This window comes from Bos taurus, chromosome 17 (assembly GCF_002263795.3).
Source record: "Bos taurus isolate L1 Dominette 01449 registration number 42190680 breed Hereford chromosome 17, ARS-UCD2.0, whole genome shotgun sequence".
NCBI classification, from domain to species: Eukaryota; Metazoa; Chordata; class Mammalia; order Artiodactyla; family Bovidae; genus Bos; species Bos taurus.
This window is the reverse complement of record NC_037344.1, coordinates 62,968,624-62,985,963: the sequence shown is the minus strand read 5'-3', so window position 1 is coordinate 62,985,963 and position 17,340 is coordinate 62,968,624. Positions and strand designations below refer to the sequence as shown.

The following is a 17,340-nucleotide window of genomic DNA, read 5'->3' as shown; positions in this document are numbered from 1 at the left end:
TCCAAAACTTTGCGCTTCCCTAGTGGCTCAGACGGTAATGAATCTGCCTGCAATGCAGGAGTCTCTGGTTCGATTCAGCCCGCCCCCCGCCCCCCACCCCGTCTCTCTTACACACACACACTCACACAGTGTGGGGGTTTGTAGAGAGCAGGCTAAAAGACCATCGTTCCCTCCCCAGCAGCAGCACTCAGGCAAGGACACACAGGTCAGGGGACAGGTATCCTTTATTACTCGGTTCCCACATATAATTGTCCCAAAGCACAAGTCAGACCCCTCACCTGTACTCATTTATACTTTACAAAGGTTATCGGTGCGCAGGAAGGCTTCCATAACGACCCAGCCCCAAGGCGGCGAAGGCCTCAGAGAACACAACTTCTGCGTCGAGATGTGGTCGTTCGGGCCTCCAACCCACTCCTCCAGACCCTGAACTCAGAGGAAACGGCAGACGCTGGGTCTCCTGCTGAGCGCCAGGACCCACAGGACAGAATTCGGGGAGTCCCCGGGGGAATCATTTCTCCCTTCCCACGGCCAAGCCCCCAGATGAAGAAAATAAGGCACGGTCAACGGTGGAGAGGGTACAAAGTCAAGAAACAGCTGGAGATGGGCATCCTCAGGCCAGGTCGCAGCCAGCCTCCGCTCTTAGGAAGCCGGCTCTGGGGTGGAGAGAGGTAACGGAGGGCAGCAGGCCCACCCAGGAGCCTGGGCCTGGGAGGTGGGAGGGGTCCTGGCAAGAGGGGGCGTGGCCCCGCCCCGCAGGCTGCAGCGGGGGAGTCAGTGGGAAGGCCACGTGACTCCCTCCCCCTTTCCCAGGGTCCTCCGGCCAGCTCGGCTCCTCGGCCGGCACGGTCAGCCCTCCAGAAAGGGCTCAGCTCCGGTAGCTCTTGAGCAGGTGCCCGGCGACCACGAGCCTCTGGATCTCACTGGTGCCTTCATAAATCTCGGTGATGCGGGCGTCGCGGTAGTGCCGCTCGGCTGGCATCTCCTTCACGTAGCCCATGCCGCCCAGGATCTGCATGGCCTGAAGGGGAACGGGAGGGCTCAGGAAAGGAAGACCAACCCCCCCTCCCCAACTCGTGGGGGAAAGACAGGGCAGGACCATCCACGCATAAGGGCCAGCGGGGAGGAAGAAGCAGCCGGCACACTCCCGCTTACCCAACCCTGGGGAGCTCACCCAGGCAGTGGGGACTCTCACCTGGTGGGTGATGGCAGTTGCGGCCTCCGATGCAGCCAGCTTGGCCATTGCCGCCTCCTAACCACAGAGGACGGTGGCGTCAGAAATTCTTAGCACCTGGCCTGTTCAACACGGCGGGCCTGGGGAAGCCGCCCCTTGGAGCGATAAACCCACAGGCTCAAGGAACTGGAACCCCGCCCAGACGGCTCCCTCAGTGCCTCTGCCGCCATAGAAGCTCTGGGCTGGGCCCGGGGAGACCCCTGCCCCACTGGCACCTTGGTGAAAGGCTTTTTGTTGTCCTTCAGCATGGCAGCGCGCCAGGTCAGCAGCCGGGCACTCTCCAGGGCGAGGGCCATGTCCGCCAACTTGAACTGCAACAACCCAGACCCGCCCCACCGTTGGTGCAGGCCCGCCCTCCCCTCTCCCTGAGGGGCGGGACAGAGGAGGGCGGAGGACGGAGCCGAGGCTGAAAGCCGTCTGGGAGGCAGAGAGGAAAGGCCGAACTCGCGTCCCTCTGGCGTCCAGGCAAGGCTGCGCGTCTGTTACCTGGATGGCCTGCAGCTTGGTGAGGGGCGCCCCGAAAGCACTGCGGTTCTCCGCGTAGGTCACAGCACAGTCCAGGGCGGCCTGGGCAATGCCCAGGGCCTGGGAGGCGATGCCGATGCGGCCCGTGTCCAGGGTTTGCTGTGAGGACCCACCTGTCAGGGGCCAGCCGTTCCCCAGGGCCTCACCCTAGGGAACCCCCGCCCCCCGCTGCCAGGCTCACCATGGCGATCTTGAAGCCCAGCCCCGGCTCCCCCAGCAGGCTGTCCTTGGGGATGCGACAGTCCTCGAAGATGAGGTTGGCCGTGGACGAGGCCCGGATGCCCAGCTTGTCTTCCTTCTTCCCCAGCGTGAGGCCGGGTGTGGGCATGGGGACCAGGAAGGCACTGATGCCCTGGAGGCCGGGACACGCCCCTGACTTGCTCACCGGCCCGAGGCCACGCCCCTCAGACGAACCACCCAAGACTCCCATTCGGGTCGCCACCCCAATTTCCACCTCCCTCAGAACCTCGCTGTGACGTCCTCTGCTGGCTCCTCCCGGGACAGCGCCGCCCCGGGGCCGGAAAGAGTTGGCTGGCAAGAGCCCCAGAGCCCAAGCGGCTCGGTCAGACCACAGAGATGCAGCTGGACATACTGAACGGCTTGCCGCCCCTCCCTTGCGAGCCCCTCACCTTGTTATGCAAGGATCTGTCGGTGCTGGCGAAGACCACTACGGCCGAGGCCTCCCAGGCGTTGGTGATCCAGGCCTTGGTGCCACTCAGGACCCACGAGTCACCGTCTGCCCGCGCGGTGGTGGCCGCGGCCCCTGCGTCGCTGCCGTTCCCTGCCCCACACGCAGACTCAGAGTCCACCGCCGCCAGCTCGCCCAGGACCCAAGCTCACACTTCCCACACCAAGCACCCCCCAGCCCTGCCAAGCAACACCCCCATTCTGCGCCCCCCACCCCCCCAGCTGGTGAGCCAGACCCAGGCGCAGGGAATCAGGGTCTGGCTCCTGAGAGAAGGGGCTGGAGGGCCACACCAGCTCCCTCTCTAGAGGTGCGGGGACATGGCACCTGGCTGTCTCCAAGCCAAAGGGACAGCGGGGTCCAAGTCCCTCCGTCCCAGCTCAGGCAAGGTGGACCCCGGGCGGGGTGGGGGTGGGTGAGCCACGGTCCCAGGTGGTACCTGGTTCACTGAGGGCAAAGCAGCCAATTTTGTCACCACTAGTGAAGGGAGCAACCCACCGCTGCTTCTGCTCCTTGGTGCCGAACTTCAGGATGGGCCCTAAGTAGAGGGACTGGGGGGACCGTGGGGGGAGGTCATCGCAGGCCCCAGCACACCCGCATGCCCACCCCCAGGCCTCTTCTCTCCAGAGGCCCCATGCAAAGGACCAGGCCTAGCGGCGGTCAGGGGCGGGGAGCCAAGGGAGGGCTGTGCCTGGATGTGGGGCCGTCTGGAGCCCCCTCCCCCTCTGCCTGTGTGTCTGAGGCCCAGGCGGGAGGCTCACATTGTTGACACTCATGATGACTCCCGTGGAGGCACAGCCCCGGCTGATCTCCTCCATGGCGATGGAGTAGGCCAGGTAATCAAGGCCGGCTCCGCTGAGCTCCTCGGGCACATTCATGGCCATAAGCCCCAGCTCGCCCATCTTCTTCACCTGGCCCCAGGAAAGGATGTCATGGCAAGGGCAGCCCCCCGGGGGAGGGGGGTGGGGGTGGGGCCACAGGGCCCACCCTCTCCAACCCCAACCCACCTGCCCCCAGGCTGGTGCCCACACAAACTCAGGTCGTGTGACCCTAACACCCACCCCGGAACCCCCAAGGCCGGATCTGTATGACAGCCCTGTTGTCTCAGGCAGTCCTGCCCCTGTACTCTGCCCTCACTCATCTCTGTGTCTACAGCCACGACCAGTGAGCATGCAGAAGGCACAAGGCTTCAGGGGCCTCCGAGGTGAAGGAGCAGGGCAGCACAGTGCCACACAGACCTTCTTCAGCCCCTAACGCTCACCGCACAGCCTGTCCTCCCCACCACAGGGCCCTTGCACATGCTGTTCCTCAGTGATGCCCTGTATCAACTGCTGTAGTCTCGTGCCAGTGAAAGATTCGATAAAGGGGAAGAGCCTGGAATGTTTGACTTGGAATCCAGGAGTGGCTGGGGTTAATTATCAAATGCCTTTGACATGCTCAGTGCTGGAAAGTGTTTCATGTGTATTCTTGGTCCAGTCTGTCTGAAGCTTGAAGCTTTGCTGAGTCAACCTCATGTCACAGGTGAGGAAGCTGGAGCTCAGGGAGGTGGAGCGCTTTGCACAGGGTGGACCTTGTAAATGGTGGGGCTGAGATTGAAACCTACCACTGACTCCAGGACTACAACCAGCTCAGTCTGCACAAGGTGAGTGATCCATGCACGGCATTTAAAAGAGAAAGTCTTATTGACCGCTAGTTGATCTACAATGTTGTGTGAATTTTCTGCTGTATAGCAAAGTAACTCTGCTATACGGATTCTTTTTCATATTCTTTTCCATATGGTTTACCGCAGGATCCTGAATATAGTTCCATGTGCTGTACAGAGGGCCTTGCTGTTTATCCATCCTATATACAATAGTTTGCACCTGCTAATCCAAAACTCCCAATTTGTCCCTCCCTCACCCCCTTCTCCTTGGCAACTACATGTCTGTTCTCCCTGTCTGTGAGTCTGTTTCTGTCCTGTATTAATAGATAGGTTCCGTTTGTGTTGTATTTTACATAACACATGTAAGTGATATCTTGTGGTATTTGTCTTTCTCTTTGACTTACTTCACTTAGTATGATAACCTCTAGGGCCACCACACTACTGCAAATGACATTATTTCATCCTTGTTTATGGCTGAGTAATATTCCACCATATGTATGTGCCACGTGTTCTTTACCCGTTCATCTGTCCATGGACAGGTTGTCTGCATGTCTTGGCTATTGTGGATAGTACTGCTATGAACACAGGGGTCCATGTATCTCTTCAAATTATAGCTTTGTCTGGATATATGCCCAGTACTGGGACTGCTGGACCATATGGCAACTCTACTTTCAGTTTTCTGAGGAGCCTCCCACTGTTATCCACTGCACCAATTTACATTCCCACCAACAGCATAGGAAGGTTCCCTTTTCTCCACACCCTCTCCAGCATTTATTATTCGGAGACTTTTGAATGGTGGCCATTCTGACCAGTGTGAGGTGGTACCTCTGTAGTTTCCATTTGCATTTCTCTAAGAATTAGAGTGGCATTTCTTATCATTAAGTGACTGAGACGTTCTTGACTCGACAGTGATGTCTGGGAAGAGGGGCATCGGTGAATTTGCTGAACTTTCACAATGATTTGTGTCTCTCTATGAAACTGGGTGTTTGATTCCACCTTGAGTTGTTCCCATGCGAGACAATTTGCAAGACTCTACGCTTGGGGTGGGCCTGACCCACCTCAGGGTCTCCCCTGTAATACAAGGGAGGAGATGGCCCGTGCGGAGGCAGAATGTCAGCCTCACAGGGACAAGCACACCCTAACCCCCAGGTTCAAAGAGACTGAGTATGTTCAAAGAGACTCTGCCAAGGAGATTAAGCAAAGGACCCTGAGGTGAGGAGGGGCTTCCCTGGATCATCCAGGGAGGCCAGTGTCCTCACAGGGTCCTTGTAAGGGAAAGAGGAGAAACCGGAAAAGGCCAGGCAGTGATTCTCCCTGGGGCCTGCCCAAAGGCCTGTCCACACCTTCATCAGAGCCCAGAGAGCCCAGCTTTGGATCTCCGCCCTCCAGGAACGGTCAGGCGCTAAGTGTGCACTGTTCTACGCCTGGAGAAGGCAATGGCACCCCACTCCAGTACTTTTGCCTGGAAAATCCCATGGACGGAGGAGCCTGGTGGGCTACAGTCCATGGGGTCGCTAAGAGTGGGACACAACTGAGCGACTTCACTTTCACTTTTCACTTTCATGCATTGGAGAAGGAAATGGCAACCCACTCCAGTGCTCTTGCCTGGAGAATCCCAGGGACGGGGGAGCCTGGTGGGCTGCCGTCTATGGGGTCGCACAGAGTCGGACACGACTGAAGCGACTTAGCAGCAGCAGCAGCTCTACGCCACTGCTTCTGGGGCCTGGTGCTGCAGCAGCAACAGGAAGCTAGTACACAGTGACGAATGGGATTCAGGGCCACCAGGGACGTGGCATTTCGAGAGTCACTAAAAAAAAAAAGAATTCTGTGGTCACCGCACACCTGGGGGCAGCAGGGGGTGACACTGCTCAGGAAGCCGGCGGGGATCGAGGAGTGGGTGAGGGTGGGAGGATCTGAGAGTCAATTTCTAGGTAAGTTGATAAGAAGTCAGTGGTCCCCGAGGAGGAGAGAGGGGTCTGGAGTTCTCAAGGAGGAGAAAGGGACACATTTTTTTTTCCCCTATATTCCTTAGTCTTAGTCACATACGATGTTTTTTTCTTTAAGCCCAGAGCTGATAAAACAACTCAGCTTCAACTCTGTACTAAGGATTTTATATATAAAACAACAATGTATCCTGCTTGAGGATGTTTCTCTTGTCCGTGATCCTATTCTCTTGAACATGATGTTTCTCAGCCCTGTCTGACTTTGCGAACCCATGGACTGCAATATAGACTATATTATAGACTATATTCCATGGACTATCCAGTCCATGGGACTCTCCAGGCCAGAACACTGGAGTGGGTAGGCTTTCCCTTCTCCAGGGGATCTTCCCAACCCAGGGATCAAACCCAGCAGATTCTTTACCAGCTGAGCCACCAGGGAAACCCAAGAATACTGGAGTGGGTAGCCTATCCCTTCTCCAGTCGATCTTCCCAACCCAGGAATCAAACCAGGGTCTCCGGCAATGCAGGTGGATTCTTTACTAACAGAGCTATGAGGGAAGCCCAAGGATTACATGTATAACAACAATATATCCTGCTTGAGGACATGTTTCTCTTTCTTGAGAACCTTCTGACTAATCCTGTTATCTTAAAATGTATATTATGGGAGAGGCATCTAGTAAAATCTTTCTATTGTTAATTCTAATTCTGTCATCTTAAAATGTAAATTGTGGGAGTGGGTCTAGTAAGATCTTTACAACCTTGAGACATTCTTATGATTTATTGTAATAACCAATTAAAAAAGTATATAGCTCCCTTGCTAAGACTAGCATTCTCCGCCCCCTTCTGATGTCTGTGTCAGAAGCTTCCTCTGTCCCTTTTCACAAAAAGAGCTCTGAGTGGTCAAGCCTGGTCTCTGGTCCCGAAGCTAAATCTTCTTGGGAGGTCACTGAATCTGACATGGTTCACTGTAAGCTATCAGATCAAGGAGTGGGCGAAGGTGGGAAGTAGAGTGCAGTTGAGGCGCTGTCTGTCTCTGAGCACGACCTGGGGACTTAGAGCCCAGAGCCAGCCCCGGGGTGGCCTCAGAACAGAGCCCCTTTCGAGCCCACACTTAGGGCCTCTGGCAAACCTATTCCAGAGTGAGGTGGTGGTTTATTGGGGAGGCCTGTGCTGGCTTACCAGCTAGGGCTGCATTCTACCAGGAGCCAGAAATACGCAGGGTCCCCAAGATTCATGCTCAGGCCCAGACAGGAACCCCACTGGAGGGCTTTCTCTGGCCATTGAGCAAAAGAAACTGAAGTAGAAAAAAAAAAAAAAAGCCCCATTTGTCTCACCCTACATGCACCATCCAGCTTCTCTAGGCATTAAGACACACAGCCCCCTCTTTAGTCTCTCTCTCTCTCTCTGTCTCTCTCTCTGGTCCATGACCGTGGGATAAATGACACATCAGCCCATCACACCAAGAAGACTCCATTTCACCCCAGGAGACAGAAGGGGAACCGAAATTCCCAGGTGGAGTACAGGCAGGACAAGGATGACCCCGCGTTCCTGGGACGGGTGGGGCCTCTTGCGCAGATGGTGACGCTCCTGGGAGACACCCAGAGTCCGATGAGAAAGCCAGGGCCCCTGGCTCTCTGCCCCTCACCCCACCCTCTAGTGCTCTCTGTACCAGAAGAGAAAGCTGCCAGAGTCCACAATGACTGCACCCAAGTGGCGGCCTCACCAGCATGCTATTTCCCCCCCAACCTTTCTCACTCTCAAGTGTATCTGGAGATTTCTGGCAATACCCCATGGCCAGCTGCAGGAACATTCCAGGGAAAATGTGGAGACAGAAAGGCAGTGGAGAGAAGAGGGCATGATCAAGAAGAAGAAAGTGAAGACAAAATAAAAAGCAGTACACACATACAAAGACCGTGTGTCCGGCTGTAGAAATCATTTCTGATCACGGCATGTTTAATGGTAACTGGCTAACAGCAGCCAGCCTCCCTAATATTTTTGCCAATTTTGAGCGATCTCAAGGAGAACCTCTCAGAGACACCACCCACAGTGGTTACTCTCCATGCCTGTGTCTGTGAACCAGGAGTGTGGACCTGCAACCCTGACCGGGCCAAGCCTAGTGGTCTCCAAACCCGCAAGAGAGGGACTTCCCTGGCGGTCTAGTGGTTAAGACTCCCCGTTTTCAAGGCAGGGGCTGCGGATTCAATTCCTGGTTGGGGAATTAAGGGTTCCCATGTGCTGCGTACATTCTCAGTTACTAAGTTGTATCCAACTCTTTTGCGACCCCATAGACTGTAGCCCACCAGGCTCCTTTGTGCATGGGATTTTCTTGGCAAGAAGACTGGAGTGGGTTGCCATTTCCTCCTCCAGGGGATCTTCCCAACCCAGGGATCGAACCCGCGACTCCTGCATTGCAGGCGGGTTCTTTACCACTGAGTCACCTGGGAAGCCCCACTTGCGTGGCCAAAAGTAAATAAATAAATATTTTAAATGCATGAAGTTTATTAAAAAAAAAAAAAAAAAACTCCCAAAGAACATGTGAGAAAGAGAAAGACCCCTTTCCTAGCAGAGCAAGCCTTCAGCACCTGCTGCCTTCATATGTGGGACCTGTTTTAGAGGGTGCTTCATATAGAAAGCAGTGCTTTTAAGTCACTTCTAAAGCTCACATTTCTAAAAAGTCACATTTGTCCTGAGTTTGCCGATGCTCATCAGAGTCCAAACTAACTCCCTTTAGAGAATCACACCTCCTTACTTGTTGAAGATCTGCTGCTTTATTCATGAGAAGGGGCCACAGGAAGCCACCCAGCTTCTACTCTGTGCCGGTGTGTGCCGAGTGCTGGGACAGTAAGAAATTCAGGATGACTTGACCAAAAAGTTCAAGTCCATAAATTCAGCAAACGTCTGCTGAATGCCAAGTGCTTACTTGGCAAGGAGGTGTTTCGCTGGGCCAGGAGGCAGGTGTTTGAACAAGCCTGGCCTTCAGGAAGGCAACCTTAGAAAATAACTGGGACACAGGACACACACAATAGCGTGATAAGCACACCCAGAGAGCCAGGGATTATGAACACAGTGACAAATTCTTGGTGGGAGAGGTGAAAGGTGATGCTATTCAGGGGATGCCACCAGGGTGGCGTTAACAAGAGTCTGTGCATATGAATAAGAGGGAAAATGGAGTATGGTTCAAGAGGCTTCTATGTGGTAAACGATCATCTGAGATTAGGGCAAGAGGAGGAAAAGCAGATTTTGCACCCAATAAACTTACTCAATTCTTCTCCCCTTGACTCTTCCTCAGAAAACCCACTTTTCCTGGGAGAAAAAATTCTTCAGGAAAAAAACATTAGAAAACACTCACTAAGTATCTCCTGCAGGTTGGACAGAATCTACATCTGGCTCCTCCGATCCTAGCTGTCTGGCTTTACTGACTGAGAAATGTAATTCCTGGCTTCTGTTTCCTCATCCGGAAACTGGAGATCAGTGAAGAAACTGCCTGAGTGTTTTGTTGATGATTTAAGGGTAAGTACATGAAAATCACCAATTTAATGGACATGAATTTGAGCAAACTCCAGGAGGTAGTGGAGGACACAGGAGCCTGGCGGGCTACAGTCTGTGGGGTCGCAAAGAGTCAGACACGACTGAGCAACTGGACAGCAACCTGGAATATGGTAACCCCCAAATAAGAGTTACTCCTGTTATTATTACTACCGTCATTTTAAAACACGACTGGTATTATTTTAAATTTTGCAACCTGTCCTATTATCCCTGTGTCTACCGTTTTGACCCTTCTGCTTGTTTAAGTCCTGGATTTCCTTCTGTAACTATAGCTGAGCACCACCCATAGTAACAGAGACAGTGAGAAAAACAATGAGCCAATACGCTTCGATCCTCAGCGAAGGGACTCCCTGGGCAACCACCGCATCCCATCAGTGACCAAAATGAGAGCGTCCAATTCACGCGAGGCAGTGGCAAGATCAGAGATCAGAAGATTTACCGCTCTCTCTCCCCAAGCCCTAGAACCTCAGGCGATTCTTACAACTGTTCCTTTATCCTCTGCTGTTCAGTCACTAAGCCTGCAGCACGCCAGACTTCCCTGTCCTTCACCATCTCCTAGGGCTTGCTCAAACTCATGTCCATTCAGTCGGTGATGCTATCCAAACATATCCTCTGTTGTCCCCTTCTCATCCTGCCCTCAATCTTTCCCAGCATCAGGGTCTTTTCCAATGAGTCAGCTCTTCACATCGGGTGGCCAAAGCATTGGAGTTTCAGCTTCAGTGAATATTCAGGGTTGATTTCCTTTAGGATTGACTGGTTTGATCTCGCAGTCCAAGGCACTCTCAAGAGTCTTCTCCAGCACAACACTTCAAAAGCATCAATTCTTTGGCAATCAGCCTTCTTTATGGTCTAACCCTCACATCTATACATGACTACTGGAAAAACCATAGCTTATATAAGGACTATACAGACCTTTGTAGGCAAAGTGATATCTCTGCTTCTTAATACGCTGTCTAGGCTTATCATAACTTTTCTTCCAAGGAGCAAGCATCTTTTAATTTCATGGGTGCAGTCACCACCCACAGTGATTTTGGAGCCCAGGAAAAGAAAGTTTGTCACTGTTTCCATTGTTTCCCCATCTGTTTGCCATGACATGATGGGACTGGATGTCATGATCTTAGTTTTCTGAATGTTGAATTTTAAGCCAACTTTTTCACTCTTCTCTTTCACCTTCATCAAGCGGCTCTTTAGTTCCTCTTCGCCTTCTGCCATAAGGGGGTATCATCTGCATATCTGAGGTTACTGATATTTCTCCCAGTAATCTTGAATCCAGCTTATGATTCATCCAGCCCAGCGTTTCTCATGATGTACTCTGCATATAAGTTAAATAAGCAGGGTAACAATATACAGCCTTGATGTACTCCTTTTCCTATTTGGAACCAGTCTGTTGTTCCACGTCCAGTTCTAACTGTTGCTTCTTGACCTCTTTACAGATTTCTCAGGAGGCAGGTCAGGTGGTCTGGATTTCCCATCTCTTGAAGAATTTTCCACAGTTTGTTGTGATCCACACAAAGGCTTTAGCATGGTCAATGAAGCAGAAGTAGATGTTTTTCTGGAACTCTTGTGCTTTTTCAATGATCCAGCGGATGTTGGCAATTTGATCTCTGCCTTTTCTAAATCCAGCTTGCATATTTGGAAGTTCTCAGTTCATGTACTGTTGAAGCCTAGCTTGAAGGGTTTTGAGCAAGTGAAATGCTCGCAAGTGAAATGAGTGCAATTGTGTGGTAGTTTGGACATTCTTTGGCATTGCCCCTCTTTGGGATTGGAATGAAAACTGACCTTTTCCAGTCCTGTGGCCACTGCTGAGTTTTGCAAATTTGCTGGCATATCGAATGTAGCACTTTCACAGCATCATCTTTTAGGATCTGAAATGGCTCAGCTAGAATTCTGTCACCTCCACTGGCTTTGCTGGTAGTAATGCTTCCTAAGGCCCATCTGACTTTGCACTCCAGGACTTCTGGTTCTGGGTGAGTGACCATACCATAGTGGCTATCCAGGTCATTAAGACCTTTTTTGTACAGTTCTTTTTCAGGCATGACCTAAATCAAATCCCTTATGATTATACAGTGGAACTGAGAAACAGATTTAAGGGACTAGATCTGATAGACAGAGTGCCTGATGAACTATGGACAGAGGTTCATGACATTGTACAGGAGACAGGGATCAAGACCATCCCCATGGAAAAGAAATGCAAAAAAGCAAAATGGCTGTCTGAGGAGGCCTTACAAATTGCTGTGAAAAGAAGAGAAGCGAAAAGCAAAGGAGAAAAGGAAAGACATAAGCATCTGAATGCAGAGTTCCAAAGAATAGCAAAGAGAGATAAGAAAGCCTTCCTCAGTGATCAATGCAAAGAAATAGAGGAAAACAACAGAATGGGAAAGACTAGAAATCTCTTCAAGAAAATTAGCGATACCAAGGGAACATTTCATGCAAAGATGGGCTTGATAAAGGACAGAAATGGTATGGACCTAACAGAAGCAGAAGATATTAAGAAGAGGTGGCAAGAATACACAGAAGAACTGTACAAAAAAGATCTTCACGAGCCAGATAATCACAATGGTGTGATCACTCACCTAGAGCCAGATATCCTGGAATGTGAAGTCAAGTGGGCCTTAGAAAGCATCACTACCAACAAAGCTAGTGGAGGTGATAGAATTCCAATTGAGCTATTTCAAATCCTTTTGAAAGATGATGCTGTGAAAGTGTTGCACTCAATATGCCAACAAATTTGGAAAACTCAGCGGTGGCCACAGGACTGGAAAAGGTCAGTTTTCATTCCAATCCCAAAGAAAGGCAATGCCAAAGAATGCTCAAACTACCACATAATTGCACTCACCCCACACGCTATTAATGCTCAAAATTCTCCAAGCCAGGCTTCAGCAATACATGAACCATGAACTTTCAGATGTTCAAGCTGGTTTTAGAAAAGGCAGAGAAACCAGAGATCAAATTGCCAACACCCACTGGATCAACGAAAAAGCAATAGAGTTCCAGAAAAACATCTATTTCTGCTTTATTGACTATGCCAAAGCCTTTCACTGTGTGGATCACAATAAACTGTGGAAAATTCTTCAAGAGATGGGAATACCAGACCACCTGACCTGCCTCTTGAGAAACCTATATGCAAGTCAGGAAGCAACAGTTAGAACTGGACATGGAACAACAGACTGGTTCCAAATAGGAAAAGGAGTACATCAAGGCTATATGTTGTCACCCTGCTTATTTAACTTATATGCAGAGTATGTCATGAGAAATGCTGGGCTTGAAGAAGCACAAGCTGGAATCAAGACTGCCAGGAGAAATACCAATAACCTCAGATATGCAGATGACACCACCCTTATGGCAGAAAGAAAGAAGAGGAACTAAAAAGCCTCTTGATGAAAGTGAAAGAAGAGAGAGAGTGAAAAAGTTGGCTTAAAGCTCAACATTCATGGCAGAAGATCATGGCATCTGTTTCCATCACTTCATGGGAAATAGATGGGGAAACAGTGGAAACAGTATCAGACTTTATTTTTTGGGGCTCCAAAATTATTGCAGATGGTGATTGCAGCCATGAAATTAAAAGACGCTTACTCCTTGGAAGAAAAGTTATGACCAACCTAGATAGTATATTGAAAAGCAGAGATATTACTTTGCCAACAAAGGTCCGTCTATACAAGGCTATAGTTTTTCTAGTGGTCATGTATGGATGTGAGAGTTGCACTGTGAAGAAAGCTGAGCGCTGAAGAATTGATGCTTTTGAACTGTGGTGTTGGAGAAGACTCTTGAGAGTCCCTTGGACTGCAAGAAGATCCAACCAGTGCATCCTAAAGGAGATCAGCTCTGGGTGTTCATTGGAAGCACTGATGCTGAAGCTGAAACTCCAATACTTTGGCCACCTCATGCGAAGAGTTGACTCCTTGGACAAGACTCTGATGCTGGGAGGGATTGGGGGCAGGAGGAGAAGGGGACGACAGAGGATGAGATGGCTGGATGGCATCACTGACTCGATGGACATGAGTTTGGGTAGACTCTGGGAGTTGGTGATAGACAGGGAGGCCTGGCGTGCTGCGATTCATAGGGTCGCAAAGAGTCGGTCACGACTGAGTGACTGAACTGAACTGAACACTTGGGAGTATGAATTCTAGCCCCACAAGCTGGTAAGCCTTGGAAAATCACGTCCCCTCTCTGTGCTTCAACTTTCTCAACTGTAATAAAAATAATAATAGTATTAATAGCTTCTGTTTTTCACATGCACCATGGACTTAACATACACAATCGCCTACAATCCTTACAACCATTCCAGGAAGCCAAATGGAGATTAGACCTGCAGCTGGGGATGCCTTTAGTACTAAATGCGATGAAGACAACTTCAAGGCTTACCACATAAAAGTTGCCCAACTCATTTTGGTGCTCAGAATGCCACCCACCTACTACTTTGAGCTCTTTAGATGTTATATCCACAGTCCAGGCACAGTGCCTGTGAACACAGTGCACTGTGAGCACACAGCATGCACTAAGATGGGAAAACTGGCCCCAAGGCTGAAGAAGCATGTTAACAGCAACCACAGGTTCTGAATTCCCCAGACGGGCAGCCAGGGCGTGAAGGCCTGACAGAACCGCTTTATCACAAGTCATCTCAACAGCATCTACTAAGTGTTTGCAATCGTGTGCCAGACAGCTGGTTAAGTCCCACGGGAGGGTACAGCAGAAGCACTTGTCCTCACAGGAATGATACAGTGACACAGGGTGGACAGGACCGACTGGGATCTCAGCGGCTGGCAGAAGACAGATGTGGGTTGGAACCTTAGCTCTGTAACTCATTAGCTTCATGACCTTGTGCTCATTATTTAAGCCTCTCATCAATCTGAGTTTCATCAACTACACAACAGGATACGTAATAATGGCACCTTCATCTCATTGGACAGTTTTAAGAGACAGATAAGCCAGGCACTTCCCCAGTGGTCCAATGGTTAAGACTCCGAGCTGCCACCGAAGGGGGCATGAGTTCGATCACCGGTCAGGGAACTAAGATTCTGCATGACACATGGTGCAGCCAAAAAAAAGAAAAGAAAAGAAACAGGTGTGCTAACCCATCAGCACTTAGGTGAGTACCAAGCACATGTCAGCGTTTTATGTGTTAACTATTATTATCAACACAATGCCTGGTATATAGTAAGCATAGCAATCATCCACCGTGATCACTGTTATTCCAGAAGTTATTATCCTGGCTACAGGCCTCATGCTGGACAGTGGAAACCTCCAGGGCATTTTCTGGCCCCCAGGACCACACACCCTGAGGGTTCCCTGACTGCAGTGTCACTGTCACCGGTTGTCACTGTCACCAGTTATCCTGGAGCAGAGGGCAGATTCCATCACTGGGTGCTGAGGTTGGAATTCTCACCTGAGCTGCTGGGAAGCGATGCTCCTTGTCCACCTGGGCTGCGATGGGAAAGAGCTCCTTCTCGGCAAAGTCGCGGCACGTCTGCCGCAGCATCTGGTGAGTCTCGGGCAGTTCAACAGACTGGTAGACGGTATGTAGGCGACGCCAGCCCCAAGGACAGGGGGCTGCCAGAGAGAAAAGGAGTCAGTGGAAGAGGAATGCAAGAGGTCTCATGTAGTAATTAAAATAATAACAGTGATCCACTTACTGGGTGGGCTTCCCTGGTGACTCAGATGGTAAAGAAACTGCCTGCAACACAGGCGACCCAGGTTCAATCCCTGGGTTGGGAAGATCCCCTGGAGAAGGGAATGACTATCCACTCCAGTATTCTTGCCTAGAGAATTCCATGGACAGAGGAGCCTGGCAGGCTACAATCCATGGGGGTCACAGAGTTGGACACGACTGAATGATGAACACTTTTCCACTTTTTCACTTATGAGTGGTTCTCCACACAAATGACTCGTGTCCCCCAGGGGGACATCTGGCAATGTCCAGAGACATTTTTGGTTGTCTCAACCGAAGGGTGGTAGGGAGTGGGTAGAGGCCAGGAAAACTGCTAAACATTGTACAGGACAGAACCCATGATAAAGAACTAGGGGCCCAAAATGTCATTAACACTGCTGTTGAGAATAGAACGGAATGTTCACCATGCTTGCTGAACACTGTACAACAGTCCTCCTCAGTGGCCAGTATAAGACCAGTGACGTGAGAGCACAATTCTGTGACCTCAGGCCAGGATCTTAACTTCACTGGTTTCTCTAAATGTGGAGGACAACAGTACTCTGCTCCTGGGCTAGAACCATGAAAACTAACTGTAGCACTTAGCACTTAACCCTAACCTTGCTGAGAGCAGCGACAGCTCTCAAAGAGGGCTCCCTTTGTTATTATTCAGGGTGAGTGGGTCTTGACCAGGCAAAGGAAGCCCTGGCCACAGGTGCCACTGCTGCCACAGGGTAGAGAAATTAGAAGATGGGAAAGAGGATACCAGTGAGCTCCTGTCATCTGCCAGGCACCTGTATTTTAATCCTTGTTTAACAACTCTATGACTTCTGGGAGACCTGGGTTTGAACCCTGGGTCGGGAAAATCCTCTGGAGAAGGAAATGGCAACCCACTCCAGTACTCTTGCCTGGAAAATCCCATGGAGGGAGGAGCTTGGTTAAGCTACAGTGTGTGGGGTCGCAAAGAGTCGGACACGTCTGAGCGACTTCACCTTACCTTCACCTTACCTAACAACTCTGAGAACAGCAGTATACTGTGGTCGTTTCACACAAGGGCCCAAGGTCACAGATGTACAGTTTGGGTTCAACCCCAGGCCTGGCACCCTAGGAATGGCGTACCTTGAACCTCCTCCGAAGGTGCAATAAGTTTCGGGGTGAGAGTGGTGGGGTGGTGCAGCGTGAGAAGCGGGCCGGAGCAGGGGCCGCGGCCACGCAGGCGCAAGGAGCAGCCTAACTGGGGCAAAGGCCGCCCGGCCGCCCGCCCTGCTGCAGGGGTGAACCCGCTGCCCGGACCCATGCCCACCCGGACCCACGCCCGCCCCGCCCGCCGCCCCACCGTGCGGGGTCAGAACGCACTCACCTCCGCGGACAAGGCCACAGGCCCGGGCGAGCAGCGTGGCAGCCATGGAGGACAGACACGGCGGGCCGGTACTGGGCTTCTTCCCGGCGACCTCCGGGCCGCAGCACGGGTTCCGGGCCGTGCGGGGAGGGACCTGCGCCTGTCAGGAGCCCCGCCCCTCGGGCCTCGGGGGCGGGCCCGGGGCCGGCCGCGGGTGCCCTGCCTCAGCCCGCCACCCCCACCGCGGAGACAATCCAACTCTTTAGGCAAAGTCTCCCAAGCTGGTTCTGTTCCGCCTGCTAAGTCGTATCCCGCTCTGCGACCCCATGAACTGAAGCCCGCTAGGCTTCCTTGTCTTTCACTATCTCCCGGAGTTTGCTCAAATTCATGTCCATTGAGTCGGTGGTGCTGTCCAACCATCTCATCCTCTGTCGTCCCCTTCTCTTCCTGCCTTCAATCGCCTTCAGGCTTTCCCGGCATCTGGGTCTTTTCCAATGAGTCGGCTCTTCTCATCAGGTGGCCAAAGTATTTGGAGCTTCAGCTTCGGTCCTTCCGATGAATATTCAGGGTTGATTTCCTGGTTCTAGGCTCACCTTAAAACTCTTCAGGGGGCGAGCCTGCTGTTGCTGCTAAGTCACTTAAAATCCAGTTCCGTGATCTAAAAAACTCCACTTGGCCTTCCCCGGCCCCAAACCCACCGCGCCCTCGCTGTCACTGCTGAAGCCTCACAGTGCAGCTTTTCTCCAGGATCTCTAGCTGCTTCCTGCCTCAGGACCTTTACAGTCACC

General features: G+C 51.6%; 1 protein-coding gene across 2 annotated transcripts; it reads right to left on the bottom strand.

The window, feature by feature from the left end:
• Positions 1–206: 206 nt before the first annotated feature.
• ACADS (acyl-CoA dehydrogenase short chain) lies at positions 207–16,680 on the bottom strand. 2 transcript variants are annotated; one of them, NM_001034401.2, is given in 10 exon segments: positions 209–1,018; positions 1,193–1,249; positions 1,447–1,542; positions 1,718–1,855; positions 1,938–2,108; positions 2,386–2,537; positions 2,881–2,992; positions 3,203–3,352; positions 14,956–15,119; positions 16,574–16,680. In NM_001034401.2, coding segments are annotated over 10 exon segments (1,239 nt in total). In that variant the 5' UTR covers positions 16,620–16,680; the 3' UTR covers positions 209–865.
• Between the last annotated feature and the right edge of the window lie 660 nt (positions 16,681–17,340).